The 17,934-nt window shown below is 46.1% G+C and overlaps 1 protein-coding gene across 1 annotated transcript; it reads right to left on the reverse strand.

Moving 5' to 3' along the window:
* Window positions 1-313: 313 nt before the first annotated feature.
* Window positions 314-17,479, reverse strand: RAD54L (RAD54 like). Its single transcript, XM_083867481.1, has 18 exons — window positions 17,424-17,479; window positions 17,197-17,286; window positions 16,050-16,169; window positions 15,262-15,322; window positions 13,585-13,720; window positions 12,741-12,810; window positions 10,449-10,737; window positions 9,888-10,012; window positions 8,378-8,528; window positions 7,128-7,254; window positions 4,936-5,010; window positions 4,394-4,524; window positions 4,184-4,294; window positions 3,918-4,041; window positions 3,524-3,602; window positions 3,248-3,427; window positions 1,649-1,812; window positions 314-525 (listed from the first exon to the last, which is right to left on the reverse strand). Exons 1-18 carry the CDS (start codon window positions 17,424-17,426, stop codon window positions 324-326), a joined length of 2,238 nt encoding a protein of 745 aa, XP_083723607.1. The 5' UTR covers window positions 17,427-17,479; the 3' UTR covers window positions 314-323.
* Window positions 17,480-17,934: the final 455 nt, after the last annotated feature.

Consider the following 17,934-nt stretch of genomic DNA (forward strand, 5'->3'; position numbering starts at 1 on the left):
AGGCAGACACCAAAAGCAAGAGAACCAGAGCTAAATCTGATCAAGCATGCAAGGTCCCGTTATTCCCAGTTCCCAAGAGGCTGTTTTTCAGGCACACACTACAGCAGCAGAGAAAAAGCTAAGGACTCCTTGCTGCAGCAGCAGACAGAACACTGCCAAGGGCCTCCCAGCCAGTCCAGAGCCACACTGTTCTGCCACCCCAAGGTCCAGCCACACAACAGTCCAGCATGCACAGCCACCCACTTCCCCTTTCCTTGAAAGGAATCCAAGTGGGACAGGCTGCCACAGAGCCTGCCCGTGCCCCCACAGGGGACAGTAACCTGTTAGGGAATGCCTCGCTGCTCCTCATGGGAGTGCTGATAGAAAGTGAAGGTGACAGCAGCGTCCCAGGCAGCCTTGAGCACCGAGTCCTGCAGGCGCCGCTTGTCCGCGCAGTGCTGCCACTGCGACAGGTCCGACGTGCAGTCCGAGCTGTCGGGAGGGGGCCGCACCTGGTGCCCGTTCACACAGCGGGGACACTTGATCCTGCAACAAGGCCACTGCAAGGTCACTGCAAGGCTCCTCTGCTGTTTAAAACTGCAGCCCAGGAGCATCTGGATTAACTCCCCCTCGAGCTGGAGTTTCAGTTTCTGAATTACTACTGCATTTTATTTAAACACACAACTACCTTCTGGTGTGTGTGACAGGTAAGGAGCAACTCACACATTTTGAAAACCTGGGAGTCCTCTTTCCAATGGCAGTCCCTCTTCATGTTTAACCATTTGGGAATGGTCCAGCAAGACCCAGAGGAAGTTCAGGAGAAGTTTCTCTTGAAAGGTGTGGGATGTTGCTAAAGGCAGATCTAAAGTGACTGCTGCTAACACCTCATTAGTATTGCATCAGGACTCCTAAATTCAAAGAGCACACCATGCTCCAAAGCACTCCATCCTGGCTCCCACCACAGCCACCAGGTTGTGCTCAGGCTGTTTTGGAGATGCCCCACTGAGCTGTCACTTCAGGAGACAAAGAGCAGCAGGAGCCAAGCCAGCAAGGGCTGTTGCCATGCAGAATGGATACCTACACTGAGTTAAGCTTTGATACAGCTTAAAACTAATCCTCTTCACTTCTTGCCTGAATTAAGAGTCTTAATTTTCACAGTGAAGCATTTTTCCTGCACTCCCTGTCCTCCTTCTGGTGGCTCTAATACCACAGGTCTCTGGGCTGGGGGAGAAGGGCAGACAGTGGAGAAGAGTATTCTTTTAGTTGCCAGAACAGCACTTGGGCTGCCTTCATGAATTCTTAGCCAATGGAGAAGCCCTAGTATGGAACCAGTTCAGCATTTGTTCACCAGGAAGGGAGCAGTATGAAAGGACCAAGTTAGGCTCCACCAATCTGAACAGCTCTGATCACTTTTTCTCTTCATTAACTGCAGTATTTCAGTCTCCAAAACAGGCAGCTACAAGATAGTTTGCTCACTTGCCCAGCCAGCACAGCTTTTCTAGACAACAAAAGGGAGGACAGCAAGGAAGTGCTCGTGTCTAGGTGGTTAACAGCTTCAGAAGAAACACTTGAGGGTCACTCTCTGGACTTCCTCCTGCTGCCTGGGAGACCCCAGAATTACACAACCAAACTTTCACTACCCCAGCCCCGAGTCATTCAGAATACTCACTTGTCATGGGTGTCACTGGTGGTGTTCTCATTCAACGTGAAGAGCTCCTTCAGCTCCCCGAGTGAGAAATGCCTTTCCACATCCTGCTCTTCATCCACCACACAGCTGCTCAGGGCTTTCTTGTGGGTCTGGCGCTGGAATATCTTCTCCTCTATGGTCCCTGTCTGCAGGCAAGTCAGAGATGAAGCACAGTTGGAACACTGGTGTTAAGGGAGCTCTACATGAGGAAAGTGTCACAGATCAAATGGCACTGAGCTGTTGGGACCACTCAGTGCCTCACCAGTACAGGTGACAGGCAAGCTTTAGTAGCTGCACTCCAACCAAGTGTGTTTTGTTGCAGATCTAACCCAACTCTGCTTGTCTTTCCCTGTGGCTGCAGGAGTAGACCCAGTGGAGATACAGATGAGGAAGATGTGGGACTGCCATTCATAAGTGAGCTAAAGCTCACACACTGCACCAGGTTGTGCTGACAGGAAGGAAGGGAAAGGAGCTGAGCAGTTACAGCTGCTCCCTGACAAAAAAATCACAACCACAATCTCCCCAAGAAGCAGGAACAAGGTCTAGCCCTGGGTGACACGAGCATCAGCACTATTTTCTGGTTCACCCACACACAGATCAATCACATCCTGCCTGGAGGGAGATGTCTGCTTCCAGAACAGATGTGCAGAAAGCCCAGCATGCTGTATTTCTAAGGCAAAAATCTAAGAGCAAAATGTCTGTTTTGCAAACAAATGTAACACAAAGGAGGGGGGTGATTAGTCATGATTTGCAGACTGATTTCCTATTTCTAAAAGCAAAGGAGCTCCCTGCTTCCAAGTGCAGCAAGGTCAGAGAAGAACTCCATTCAGAAAAGATGGGCAAAGAATGTCTATTTTTTCCAAAGTAAAAATAATAATTGACAAGGAACCTAAGCTTACACAAAAAAAAAAAAAAAAAAAAAAAAATCAAACAAAACAAAAAAAATCACGCACAAAAAAACCACCCCACAACTTCCCTCCTCAACCAAAACCAAAAACCCACGGTCTGCACTGAGAGGTGAATAAGGGCAGAGGAGACACTTCTAAGCAGTAATCACTACTGGCACTGCTGGACAAAGTGTTAGAGCAGCCTGAAAAGAGCAGTCTCCTTCATGATTTTCCTCTACAGACCAGCTATCCCATCTGCTCACCGGCAGCTCCATCCCAAAATCCTGCTCGTAATTCCAGGATCGTACTTGCTGTTTCTAAAGTACACGTACACCCAACTGAAACAGACTGCAGCCTGACTGAAAAACAGCAACTTCTGCATCAGACACCCCATGAAATTAAAGAAGTCAGATGCCTAAATGACTTCAAAGGAACATCTTATCTGCAAAGCCACAGTTGTTTCTATTTCTCAGAAGCCAGCCACTGCTAGAAACCAAGGGCTGCAGTAATGACCCTCCAGCTAGAACCTTCATGGTTTTCCATGGCAACACATCTAAGGGTAGGAAGCAACTAAGTTCCAATCAATTCTGGTCACCAACACAGAAGAGTTCTTTCCCTTCTGGCCCCAATCACAGCAGCTGCAGTCTGGGCTGGCACCCAGAGCTCCATGCTGAGGAGGAGAGGAGTTTCTCACCGAGAGCAGTCGGTAGATGTAGCACATCTTCTTCTGGCCATCCCGCCACACGCGAGCCATGGCCTGCTCGTCGTTGGCCGGGTTCCAGTCGGGGTCGAACATCACCAGCCTGTTGGCCCCAATCAGGTTCAAACCACAGCCACCTGCTTTGCTGCTTAACATGAAGATGAACTCAGGGCTCTGGAAAAAGGCAGGCTTGGATTAGACTACAGAGGCAGCCATGCTTTGACTCAGAGCTGGCAGGAGAGCTGCTCACATCTGGCAGGTTCCACTCACCGAGGGGCTGTTGAATCGCTCCACGATCTTCGCTCTCTTTTTAATGGACATGGTGCCATCCAGCCGGACATACAAATACCTGGAACACACAGCACTTACTACAATCACACTGCTGCCATCTTTAGAGCATCCTACCTAAGAGAAAAATCTGTCACCATCAGCCTTGTAACAACAGAACGGCCTTTAGAAATGTTAGCAGAGGGCCAGAGATGTTCTGGTGAGTGACACCAGCAGACAAAGCACAAGCTATATTAGTCCCAATTTAGGAGCACCTGAACTAAAAGACAAATCACAAGTTCCTGCTGATAGAAAGTGTAGAAATAGCCAGTTCTTTTACAGCACAGACAACAAGTACAGTCTAGCAGGATTAAGCCGCTGAAATTTAAAGACAAACCTTCTGTTCCTGCAGAGCTTTTCAAATAGATCCAGTGTCTGAGTGTAGTTAGACACTAAAACCACCTTGTCATTACTGGTGCTTTTGGTAACAGCAAGGATGTAATCCAAAACCAGCATCTTTCCTGGATAAAAAAGAAAAGAAAGAAAAAGCTGGAGCAGAATTCCCAAATTCCAGACCCTGGAAAGGCACTTGGTAAGATGCTAAATACAGTCTTATGGTTGCTGTGTTAGGCAGCACATCTGTACTGCTGAGTTCCACCATACCTGAAAGCTGGGGCTCCAGAGATTTGGTGCTGTAGCCAGAAGGGAACAAGCCCAGGGCTCCCATAAATCCTTCTTCCTCTTCCACACACTTATCATAGATAAGAGCAGGATCTGGAGAATAAACAGAGCTCAGAGACTGTGGAGTGCACAAGAGAGACCCAAAAAAGCTTCACCAACAGTGCAGAACCCAAACCCATGTGAACAACTCACGATTACAGAGCTTCTTCAAGGAAGTGATGGAAGAGAGAGAAGACACACTGATTTTGCCCTCCTTCAGCTCCTCCACTGGCTTGGCTTGCTTCAGGAAGTTCTTGTATAGCTCAGTCTGCAGAGGTGTCAGTCTGAAACACAACAGAGCTCTGCTGTCCCACCCTGCAGTCCAACAAAAGCCCTGCTCCACCTACAGAGTGTTCCTTTCAGCTCAGTTTTTCTAGCTACAGCACAGACAGCCTAGAATTGCCCCCAAGGCTGCTGGCAGAGTATTGCTGTCTTCCAGAGCTGGAAGAGAAGCTTTCAGAGACTGCACAGCTCAGGGCTCTGCTCTACAGGGCTGCCCAGAGCTCACCAGCTGGCTGGCAGAACCACCAGTTGTGGGTTGTGGCTTCAGGAGGAAAAAGAAACATATCGTCAATGGCTACAACCTCATTCCTAGAGGGAAGCAGTCACCACAAGAATTAAAGGGCTTATTGCAATTTTTCAGTCCTTCCTGTTGCTTCCACTATTTCCCAGACACAGCAGATGCTTTTTGGTACCTGCAGCAGACCACCTGTTCAATCTTCACTGGCAGGTATTTGGACAGGATGTCTGAAGTTCTCCGAATTAAACACCTGCAGGGAGAGAAATTAAGATCAGATGCTTGGATGATTCTTGGATCACTTCTACTGATAAAACTGTTTTATCATTATTTTTCCTCATGTGGTCAACAGACAGTCCCTCTGATATTTCCTCTCCAAAGGTCTGTGACAGTCCAACACAAGGCAGAGGCCAGACACCCACAATCCACATGAAGCCATATTACAGAGCCCCATATAAACCATTGTCTTTGCGAGGTTTCCCATGTAGTTCATGAGATTTGGAGGGATCAGACATGATTCCACCTACACAGAGAGAGCTCAGTCACAAGAGAAACTCTGCTCTTCCTCAGACTACCAACAGCATTTGCAGTTTGAGCTACAATAGACCAGTAGCACAGACAGCAAACACGTACAGGGGTCAACCACCACAGGCAGGCAACTCCTCATTTAATAACTCAGTAGCCATCCTCACCCAGGATGGGCTCATGGCCTGGCCCAAAATTCAGCAAAGGACATATCCTTTGGAAATGCCCCAGGGAGCAGTTTTGCCACACTTTAGAAAAGGTGGAATGGACTAGAAAAAGTGCTGAGCTGAGCAACCAGAGTAAAAGGTGCAGAAACCCAGTTCTGCCAGGAAGCATCAAAAATGTTACAAAACCTATAGAAGAAAGACAGCAGGGATATATGACAAGCCCAAAATCAGTCAAAGGCTGGTAAATAAAGGAATAATCTGGTCTCCGAACATATAAGCAGCAGGATGAAAAGTAATAGGCTTAAACTGCAGTAAGGAAGATTTATGTTACACATTAAGAGCATTTTCTAACTGCAGAGACAGCAGTGCCCTGGAAAAGGTGCCCTAGGAAAATTGCAAGGTCTTCAGTGCTGGGTGTGGGTTAAGACATGGTTTAGGTCCAACACCTTCTACCTTAGGACACCAAGACTGATTAGACACCTTCTCCAGGGCTCTTCCAGCCTTGCCTCTATGATTCCATACGTCTTTGCATCACTGTCCCATTTGCAATTCCTACCAAATTCAACAGACTCATCTGTTACTGCTTTTGTGCTTTGTCTTCCCTATTTGTGCATCATGACTGTTGCACAATAAAGGAAAGGACACAGACCTCAACAGAGCCAGGGACAGGCATTCCTGAACACACCTTTACATCCATTTTTCATCAACTATAAAAATAAATAAATGCACCTCAAGAAGGAATAAGCTTTTCTCCTCCCAACCTTTTCCGTAGGCTTCTGCAAACTGATCCGAGTCAAGGTCAGGATTGTCTCTATGGAGTGACTCTACTTAGTGTGAAATCTAATTTACCATGACTGTGAACTGCAGGATTGTATTTGTGATGGTTGCAAAAGATCAGATTAAAAAACCAAAACAAACCAAGCAAGCAAGAACCACCAAACAAAGCCCACAAACAACAAAAAAAAATCAGAAAAAAACCTGAAGACACCAGCAATGCTGAGAATTCAAGAGTCTTTTCTAGGAAGTTATTAGAGAGCCAAGCAATTGACAGCAGATGTGGATAAATTGGTTGTGCTCATGAAGAAAAAACAGGTTTAAACAAGTACCACAAATCAACCAAAGATAAATAAGACAGCACTTCATATCACAGAGGTGCTTCTTGGGGATCACAAGTTCCATTTCTGACACTTGTAGCGTGTCCTATCAGCCCTACAGAGCCAACAAACTGTGGAAGTGTGAGCTGGACTCTCCTGTGACTTGGGCAATCAACAGCAGGATTGAGTGACATTCCTTATACTCCTGCTCCTCAACATCTGGGCCAGATGGATCTCAAGTCTGATCCAGCCCACATTTGTAGATGACATGAATAAAAGGATGCTGCCTGATTATTCAGATCCCAGGAGAAAACAGAAACATGGGAGTCAAACAATAATTCAGTACCTGAGAGTAGTGCTTGGGGGTGACTGCAGCTGACTGTGCCATGTCAGTTCCATTTATCAGACTAAAGCTCCATGCCATGTGGATTTCTTAGGCAATAAATATTTGCACAATCACTTGCTGAATAGACGTAACAGGCAAGAGAATTCATTACAGCTACGACTCTAATTTGGAAAGATAGCAGGGCTTATGCAAAGGGCTTAAGCAAAAGCTTTGCAAAGAGAAGAGAGATGAAGTTCACCTGTTCACAATACTGATCAGCTCTTTAAGCCTCTCTTCTCCCTTGTGTCGCTCAGCTTCACTTGCATCTGCATCTCTTCCTTTCAAGATGGGCATTTCAAAATGTCTTTTAAATTCTTGCGCAGTTCCTGTATAAAACAGAAGTGAAAAGGTGACAAGTACTACCACAGAACTTTTGATCAGCATCCCACTCACCACACCCCAAACACTGAGCCCAGCAGATAAAACAAACCCTCATGTCATCCATAAAATTGGGGTTTTTCTAGCCAAGAAAAACTCACACAAGGCAGACAAATCAGAGCAACAGATAATCATTTTGTACTCCAACAACAGTGCAAAGCCAAGGGTCATAGAATTTTACCTTAACAGTCACGCACATACTGCTTTTGCTCACATTCCAGTTATACTTTTATTCCCAGACTCTGTCCTTGCAAACAACAGCACAGGCATTATCTGTGCCTACTCCAAAATTATCTGCAATCAGTTGCTTATTACTGGCCACAAGCTGAAAGTGGCAAAAATGCCTACTGAGTGCTTGCAGCTTTGCTGCAGTAGTTACACCATTAACCTCATCTCAGAAAGAATGAACTGCAAGTACAGGGAGAGTAATCTTGCCCAAAGTACAGGTCAAGGGGAGCAGGTGAAATCCCATCACTCCCTGTAATAACTTCCCAAAATTGAAGCACACTGAAAAAGCAGAACATCTACCACCCCATTCCACCCATTCCTTGAGAACTCCTGGAGGCAACACAGCTGAACAGAGAAAGACAACCCAAATTCTGCTTGCAAGACTAAGAATCTGATGCATTGTGTTTAACTAGAGTTGTGCATGCACTAGAATTAATGAGAAGCCTCTTGGGCTGGATGTCCAACAACCTGAGACAATAATGGGAGATGAAAAAAAATAATTTACACTAGCACTCAGTTTCACATATTCATTTTACTTTAATTGACTCCCCTTCCAAAATACCTGTTAGACTGGTATACTTTGCATCAGAATATTGTTGATACACAGTTCATATGATACACAGCCTCTGGAACAGGGCACTCTGACCTATACAAACTGAAAGAGACTAAGTCTCATAGAATTACAGAATGGTTTGAGGTAGAAAAGACCTTAAGAGACCATCTAGTTAACAAGCCCCTGACATGATTTTTCACCAACATCCCAGTTGTTGCTTTTGCTGGCATTGAGGGAAGCCTGGCCAGCACCTTCCCCTCCCTCCCATCTCCCACACATTCATCTCTTACCCAGGATGCCCGAATTGACAAAGTGCACCAGGCTGAAATACTCCAGCAGGTCATTCTGAATGGGGGTGCCTGAGATAAGGACCCGTCGAGGTGTGTTTAAGCTGTTGAGAGCCTGGTAAGTTTGGTTTTCAGAATTTTTCAGTCTGTGGCCCTGTAAAAAACACAGAGAAAAGGAATAAGGCTGATCAATCTGGTGGCCCTGTTAGGAAGCAGCTTGGAGAGCCACATCAGTGCTGATAAAAGGCATCTCCCACTTTTCCCATTCCTGGTAGTGGAGTAAGTGTTGCAACAGACTTGTTTCAAAGACAAGAATCTCGTGAAAAACCTGAAGCCATTACATGAGGAAACAAGCTTCCCAGACCAGGAATATCTGAGCTCCACCCAGGCAAGAAAGTATATCATGAAAATAACAACCAACACACAATATAACTCTAAGAACCGTTTCCTGTTCTAAGACGGGAATGTTTTCAGGTATCAACCCAAGTACTGAACTCTGCACCAATAAAACTGCTTCACTCAAGGTCAAGACCACAAGCCACTCAGACCACCTATACAGAGGATTGCCAGACCTTTGCACACTAATAAAAAGAGGTTCTTCATCTCTTACTGGGGTAATTTGAATATAGGCCCCATTTCTCATGCCTGGGAAAAGCAACTTTATTAGCATCTTTAAAAGCATCTTTATTAGCTGGGTAGGACAAAGCACAAGTGATAAGATGCTTTTCACGAGTGCCAGACCGCAGCAGAGATGAGTATTTACTGGAAATGTATAGAAGCCACAAGGCCAAGGATGTGAGTTCCCAGATTCCCTAGGTGCTGGCCCCATTCCAGGGGCACTGAGAGGTGTGGGCAGTCATATATGTGTAGATAAAAAGTTTATGGGAGCTACACTCCTGAGGACACTCACTCTTTTTAAGCTCCTCTTGGCACTGTTCTAGAAAATACAAAGCCAAACCACTGGGTGGCACCTCTATTTAATAAATTCCTTCTACCCAGCAGCAGAGGACACCTCAACCTCGGCCAGGCCCCAGCCTGATCAGTTCAAGGAGGCAGAGGACGCTTATTTTATTTTGTCCTTCAAAGCAAATCTCTGGCTCTCACTACCTATAACCACAAATAGGGAATGACAAATGAAAAAAACCTGTCAGTTTTGGCCACGTGAAAGCAGAGCTTGACACACACTAATGCATAAAAATCAGTAAGCCAGGGTACTACCAACAGAGACAGGCATGACCTCCCTTGTGGCACATGGAGAGGAGGCCCTAGTAGGGACCTACAAGTGGATGCAATTACCACCAACTGGATTTTCTTCATCTCTTGGGTCATGAAGACACCTCTCCTGTTCTGGCTCATACACTATGGCTGATCTTACTTAGAGCCTCTGAAACACCAGAATGGGTGTTGTCCACAGCTAAGTCTTGTCCACTCTCCTTTTAAGAAAGCAGATCTAGTTTCAGGCAGCTGTTGAGAAAGCACCATGAATGGATTCCCCTTAAAGGTGTCCCCATACCTCATCACATATGACCAGCCCAACAGAGCCCTTCTGCAGCACCTCGGCGTGCAGCCGGAAGGTCTCATAGGAGATGATCAGGATGGGTGAAGGCACTCGCAGGCCACGCTGGTTCATAAAGCCAACTGCAGATGGGAAAGGGGAAAAAGGAAAAAAAAAAAAAAACAGGCATGAGGAAAACTAATGGAAAACAGGTCAAATGGTCAAAACATATACCTTAAAAATTTAGGAAAGCCCTTCCACCCATATATACCCACTCTCCTTTTCCTACATCTGTTCCCATTTCCATGTCCATTCTGCCTCCTTTCCTGCCTTCTGGCTGGAGGAAAATAAGAACATTGGGACTACCCTGGCACCTGACTAGATTTGTATTATGGCAAAAGATCAACTATTACCAAACATGCAAGAGGCAGATCTAAACACATTAGTGGAGAGACAGCCATTAGTCTGCAGAGATCCAGTGACTGCTCAGAGATGTTCACACGAGCTGCTGCAGCCTTCTTCCAAGGCAAGATTTTGACCCCAACCAGCCAAACGCCCAGATTGCAAACAGTTCTGTACCTAGTTTACGGTCAATCTCGTCTTTGGAGCCTCCATCAATGGCCAGTGGCTGGATCCTTCCCCCCAGCCATTTCTCTACTTCATTGTACCAGTTTCTCACCAGGCTGGAGGGAGACACCACCACGGCTTTCTCGATTTCGGGCTTGCAGTCCGGGCTTTGCCGGAGGAGTGTCCACATGAGTGTGATGCACTGGAGGGTTTTGCCCAGCCCCATTTCGTCTGCCATGATGCAGCCATGGCTCCCAGGGATCCGCCGGCTCGTCACACACTCCCAGAGGAATTTCACTCCCTGCCAAAAAATCCTTCTCTCAGAGCACAATGGGAACATCAGCACAATGACGACTTCATTACCGCAACGCACAGGACTGATAGCACAACAGATCTGTGTAGCACACACATCCCTGGGGACATGCAGTGTTCTAATGAGACAGAGGGAAATCACCCGAGGCACAGCTAAAATGCTGCCACATCTGGAGTGAAATAGTATCTCACAACATGCACAAAATCTTGCTACATCTTACTTGCACAATTCTAACCACCTTTCTAACATGAATTCCCAGAATTTTCTACCCTTGGCTACATTGGAGGGGGCCTGGCCATGAACTAACATGCATCAATCATATCAAAGAGGTTTATCATCTTAATACCATCAAATCAGGTAGTTTTAAAGAATGAGAGTGAGCAGAGTTGTTTCTGCTGCCTGAATAATTCCCAGAAGACCATTATCAGCCCTCATCACTTCTGCCTAGAAGCAGTGACTCACCTGGGGGCTCAAGGTCCAAAGCAGATTTAGCTTTAGAGAAGACACAGGGCTGAGGTTATAACCCACGTCACATGGTGGGAGAAAAGCTCAGCCTTGCATTAGGCTCTGACACATCACTGAGACAGATAAAAGCAGGGGGGAAGAGACAAACTTCAAAATGTTCCTGTACCATGTGATAAGAGAGTCAAAGAAAACCAGGGCATTGTGCTGGGAATATACAAGCTAAACACACCTCCAAAGATTCACCCTCTCTACTCCACTACTTAGGACTTGAAGATGGAGCACCTTGACCTGCACTTTTCAAGTCCTTTTCTTTCTTTCTTTCTCAGGCTTTTATTAACAGGCTAATGGAATTTTTTGTAAGCCAGATGAACAATTATGAAGTACATTACTGACTGTAAGACTGCATTTTGTTGCACAACCAGCACCTGGGCAAAAGCCATAACAAAGTTAGAGCAGAGCTGTACAACTATGTAGGAGCATCAGCTGAATAAAGCAGCATAGGAATCTTAGCAGGCAGAGCCTTATTAGTCAGCCTAGAGCAGAAACTGCTTTATCATTGATATCTACCTGCGAAAAAACAGTGTGCCTAGGACACCAACATAACTCTGATTATTTGCTGCAGGCAGCAGCTTACCCAAAACCAGAGTGCCTCCAGCTATGTAGCCAGAGGTGAGCATTACACTGGGTCACAGGTTCATTACCAGATCTGAGATAAAACTACAAGCCATGAGCAGCCTACAATGCTCTCAGAGATATCTGAAGATCTCCCATGCAAGGACACATCTAACTTGACCTGCTTAGACTGCAAGATCAGCAATCACAGCTTCCATCTGTGCTCCCTCCAGGCTTAAATGATAATATACTGCATCTGGGATGAATTTCAAGTTGTCCAAAAGCCTACATCAGATATTTGGAGAGTTGTACCCACTGCTGCTATATTATGATGTTGCACATATTTACAACACAAAATATTTCTGGCAGTCTCCACTGTCAAATTTTAACTCTGCATAGGTCAGGCACAGCTCAGACCTACCAAGAGCAGCCCCCAAACAAAGCAAACTGAAGCAAGAATCTACTCTACACTTTGTTGGGAACCACGGTACCAGAAACTGGAGTGTTTGCTGGCTCAGGGACTGCGGATCCAATCAATTCTGCTGAGCAGTAAAACAGTGGTGGACAGTCTGCTCTTCCTGACTCCAAACTGGGCTGCAATATAGTTTACTGTAGCTATAATCCCATCACCTTCCACACTGAACTCCACCCAGCAGAGCTACACCTCCAGACTTCAAGGTAAGTAAAAGCAGGACTTTCAGCCCCGACTCTTTGCTTGAAAAGAGACAGGGACTGTCATCAGCATTCAGGCCTCTCAGAGGATACTTAAAACAAAAGTTTCACTTGATATTTGCAACAGATTAGAGTCTGTTAGACTGTCAGTCAGAGGTCTATGCAGACCTGTAACAACTCCAGCAGAGGAAATGCAGCTTTTTGAAATGGAGCAAATCCTGGGATCCCAATGGAAAACTTACCTCTCTCTGATGGGGTCGTAAAACACGGCTGAGGACAGGATCCACCACAACATGGACAGGTGCCTTGTCCCTGCAGGAGGCAGGCAAGGAAGAAGAGAGTGTGATTAAGGAATCTGGCACATGTTTAGGTTTTGTTAAATCTCACTGCTATAACTGAGGACTCCCCTGTGGCACAGGGAAAGCAACTTCAAACAAGAAAGTGAAAAATGGATTAATTCAGCTTTGAGAATGAAGTTAGAGACCTACCCAGAGTCTGAAACATCAGTGAAACCATGTATTTGGGCTGTGGTTAAAACACTGGCAGAATGTGGTTCAGAGACACAGTTAAAAACTCAGTATTGTTTTTCTTGTTTCTGTAACAATATTGTAACTGAACTTCTGGAGAGAGAAGCCCCTCCCTCTGTCCATGAAGATCCAGTTGATAGCCTTTTTAAGTTATAACAAAGCACAAATTAAACTACTTCAGAACAAAAACCAGTAAGCAGCCTAACATTTGATAGTCATCTCCCTTTGCTTGTCATCAGATGCTGATGTTTCCTGACTAACAACTAAGCCATGAGATTTTCTAAGCAACTTCTCCATGCATGTATACTCATTCCCTGCAACAGGTTTAAATTTTTGATGCGTGAGAGATGGAACAGTCAGTGAAAGAACACAAACAATCCAGCACGGGTACATTCCTTCTTTGATTGTAACCATACCTGAACCAATCCCAGTAGCATACTTGGAATCATACTCCCCTTGATGTTCAGACCCCAGCTCAAACACATTTGGGAGAAAAGCACATAAACCTACACCCAGAAAGAGGTCAGAGCTGCAGCATTCATGGCAGGTGATGACTCACTTGTCTATTTTCAGCTGTTCATGGGCACTCAGCACTGGGGGCTCATACAGAACCAGAGCTCCTTCCTCAAAAGGGTCGTGGAGAGGACCCCTCACTCCTGCCCGTTTGACACCCAGAGAGCGCAAGCCCAGGGGCCCTGAAAGCAAAGAGAGGCACAGCTCAAACAACAACATCTTCCTGGAAGCCAGCAGAGCCTGATTGCACTTAGAAACAGTGAATTAATTGGGTGCTGGAGTGGAGGTGCACACACAGCTGGTGCAGACAGCAAACCTAAGCGAGGCCGTTGTTTGGCAGCACACAGTGGGAAGCTCTGCAGCAGCAAAAAACAGAACAGAGGAACAGAGGAAAGATGGAGCAATGGCACTGCTCACCCAAGGCAGTTGTTCTAGTTTTTTGAAAGCCAAGGAGGATTCCAGAATGTACCTCTCGACAAATATACTCCTACATCTAGAATATGCTGGGTGAAACTCTCTTTTGGGGTCACCTAACCCAGACTTAGCCAGAGTTATATCTTTGATGCAAGGTCAGGAATTGATCTTTAACAGTGACAAAGTTCTACAGCACCACAGCCAGCATCATACTGCCACTACCTGCTCTGGGGTATTATTTTCTCTCTGCTGAGCAATAGTAGATGTTTGGCCTTGGAGCCCATTTATGTGAAAAGCAGAAACCAAGCATGAGTCCCTTTTCCTAGTCCGTATTTTGATGTCAGTTTTGAAATGGAGATGAACACAAGAACATACATAAAAATGCCTTTTCCCATCAAAACTCAGGCAACTGTGCTCCCAGGATTGATTTTGCTGAAAATGATTCCGTCTATTTGTTGTCCACTGTTTACTAAAGCTCCTTGCAAAACAGGAGTGTGTCACAAGCTGAGGCAGCAACACACACACAACAAGAAAGAAAGAGCACAAGGAACAACTACTTTTCCCAATTAATAGAGCAAGGCAACAGCCACAGAAAGCAGCTTTCTCAGTTACAGTTCTGTTTGAGCCTCCTGACAAATCCGCTTTTCCAGAAGCGAGCTTTCCAAACTCTTTTGGGGTTTGTCATTCCATATTCAGTGGCTGCTTACAGACATTTTTATAACTAAAGTTTGAGTGAAACTGGTTGATCTGCATTTGAGTTTTTCAGCTGGAGGGTGAAGGGGAAGCAGGGGACATGAACAGGCCCATTTGTTTTTGAGATCTTGTGTTTCACTGATGCAAACCAGCTGAAGCTTTGAACTTCAAAACGATCTCATTTTGAAGATCACCTTGAGGCTCAACACACCAAGCCAAGTAGAAATAAAACTGGCACATACAATCTTTTTCACTTCAGCCTTCTGTCTGTTAGCATCATTATTTAAATGATAAACCTTCGTGGCTTGGAATTCATTTTTCTTTTGTATTTGTGATACAGTGTAAAATCTCCTGGCACTACATCAAATACATAGCACTAAGACTATAAAATCCAATTCTGAAATGTAGGATTATCCAGACTAAACATTAGTAAGAAATATGAAGAGTTTGCTAATATGCCAGTATTTTTCTTTCAAAATTAAGTCAGGATTTCTGGAACACATGCATCAGTGCAAAAAATAACAATAATCCCCACAGATATATTTGACAGGCCCAAGCATCATCTGTTTTACCCGAGTCAGCCAACACAGACAATCCTTAAACCTCCTCATCTTACCTTTATAATTTGGAATGGGGACTCTGAAGGGTTTGGACAAAATACTGCGGATAAAAACCTCCTAGGAATTCAGAAAGAAAACACATTTCAGAAGTCTGAAATCAGAGATTGCTCAAGAAAGCAAGTCCAGGACATTTTTTGAGAACTCTGTTTTGCCAAGTACTCAGAGTCCTTCTATTTAATCTACTCAAGCTTCAACTCCAACTACTTTCAAGACTATCCAAAAGGAAGAAAGTAACAATTCAGCACAATTTCCTCCACCACTTCTGCTTTTCAAAACTATTTTCCTTTGGGTTTTCTAATACATTAAATTGATTTTTCATAGCTCCCATCTCCCTAAATCCACTGGCTTTATTCACTTCTTTAAAAGCTATTGCTTCCCCCTGCCTTGGTAATTCAGTCAGGCAACTCATTTCCTGTAAAGGAGCTGGGTTACCACTGCAGGAACATCCGTGCTGGATCAGCAAGCACCCAGCTAGTCCAGCAATGGAAGCCCAGAGAGAACTGAGCAGGCAAACAGCATTTGACCCACCTGTCTGGAAAGCAACTCACATCTCTCTTACATCCTTCACCTGGGCCTCACAGAACTCCCTCATTCAGGATTTCCATTACAGCCAAGTTCCTCCACCACAGCTCCTTCAACATTAAAGGGCTGGAGCGGGCAAAAAAGCCTCTCCAAAAGGCTTTGTGTCTGCATGGCACTTCCATAACACCTCAGTTTAAATGGGGCCATGGAAGCACTTGGACTTCCTTGCTGAGCGAGCTGTACCAGCAGCAACCCCACTCACGTGCTGACTGCTGTCCAGGCAGTGGGGTCTGTTGGTCAGCTGAGCCAAGGGCTTGCGGAAAGGTGACTTGTAGCATTCTCCACTCTCCGTCTCACCGGCGGCCTTCTGCCTCTTCCTGCCCTGCAACACAGAAAACAAACAACTCAGGGGCAGCTGGGGGGAGCAGAAGCTGCTCTGCAGTCACACTCACTAAGCACCAAAACCCACAGACCATTGCCCAGGCAGCCGAGCAGCTCTGAGCACACACAGCCATCGCTCACCCCTGCTGCCACAAGACTCACACAGCAAGGTCACTGCACTCTGAAGTTTGATTTATATAAAGCTTAAAACATTCTGCTATTTAAGAAAATGACTACTACTTTCTAACCTGTAAAAGGGCAGGCTCGTCCACGCTAAGATTTGTCCTGTCCCATCACTCAAGAACAAAAGCAGAATTAAGAAAAGGAAGGGTCAGTAGCATGGAACAAACTACATCAAAGTCCCCAGAGGCTCCATGGCACCTGGTGTTATGCAGGTGAAAGACCTCAGACTGAGCCCTGTATTTCAAACACTTAGAAAAGCATGAAAATAAATAAGTTGTTGATCTGCTTCCTGATTTAACACAGTCCTCTTCAGCATGAGGCATGGTTTCTACCACCTGCTAGGCACAGAAAAATGGATTTGACACAGAAAATATTACGTGAGACTCTTTAACCAGTATAACATGGAACATAATTATAAATTAGGATTAGGGCTAGAAGTCGTGTTATTATGAATGGCTACAGGAGGTCTTTACTGTCTCTTACAGATAATCGGTGAAACTGATCCTCCCGTATCCTGTTACAAAAATACATAACATTGTGTCTTGAACAGCCCATTCCTAGTTACCCAGCCACCCTTCCTTTCACACACCACTCGAAGCTCTCACAGGGACAAGTTTTTCCATAACCACGAAGCACCATTTGTACACAACGAAGTTCTTCCACCGGCCACATGCCGAGACACGAAGTTTTACGGCGGCACAAACCGGGGGCGCGATGCCCGGAGGATGGGGAGGCCCGGGCACCGGGGAGTGACCTGGATGCGGCCCCGCCCCTCATCCCCCTGCCCGCGGCTGAGGGCTCACACCGGGCCGAGACCACGCCACGTCCCGGGGCCCCTCGCTCACCGCCGGGGGCTTCCAGTCCTCCTCCTCCTCTTCGTCATCTTCATCGCCCGCCTTCCTCTTGGCCAGCTGGCTGGGGGCCAGGCTCCTCCTCTGGAACAGAGGGACAACACACACGGTGAGGGGTCGGGAGGTTCCTAGCACAGACACAGGCACAGACACAGACACAGGCACAGGCACAGACACAGACACAGCCCCCCCGGTCCGGTGCCCCCCCACCCTGTACCCACCATCGCCTCACGGGAGCGCGCGGACGCGGTAACAGCCCGCGCGCGCCGCTGGCGGGAAAACCGCCGGGCCGGCTCCGCCCCGCGCCCACAGGGGTGGCCAAGCGAGCGCCGAGCCGCATCGACCCGCTCGGGGCTCCGCGGAGGGAGGGGACGGCCAAAAAATGCAATCCACTGCTTTTATATAAATATATAAACTTTTTAAAATATATATATGTATATATATAGCAATAAGAGAACTTGATATTTATCATGAATCTCTGTGCCAATAGAGGTGTTCAAAGGGGGACTGGGAGAGAAAAAGGGAAAAAAAATTGATTTTTTTTTTTTTTCTGTCCAAAGAAATGTCCTGCCCTTCAAGCAAGAGTAGTGCTGGCCTACAGAAGTTGTGCCGCAAAAGAGTCAGGGGTGTAAGGCTGTATAGGGAAATCAGTACAAGGGAATAAGCAATTAAGCCACTTCTTTTGGCTGTTCAGTAGCTCAGGTGTCTCCACACAAAGGTGTGAGGGTGATG

This window comes from Zosterops lateralis (assembly GCF_965231275.1).
Source record: "Zosterops lateralis genome assembly, chromosome: 9".
Taxonomy (NCBI): Eukaryota; Metazoa; Chordata; class Aves; order Passeriformes; family Zosteropidae; genus Zosterops; species Zosterops lateralis.

Coding starts and splice junctions, on each gene's coding strand:
- RAD54L (XM_083867481.1), bottom strand. Junction 13,721..15,261: donor CCCCATTCCAAATTATAAAG/GTAAGATGAGGA, acceptor CTTTGCTTTCAG/GGCCCCTGGGCTTGCGCTCT. Junction 8,529..9,887: donor GGCTGGTCATATGTGATGAG/GTATGGGGACAC, acceptor TGTTTTTTACAG/GGCCACAGACTGAAAAATTC.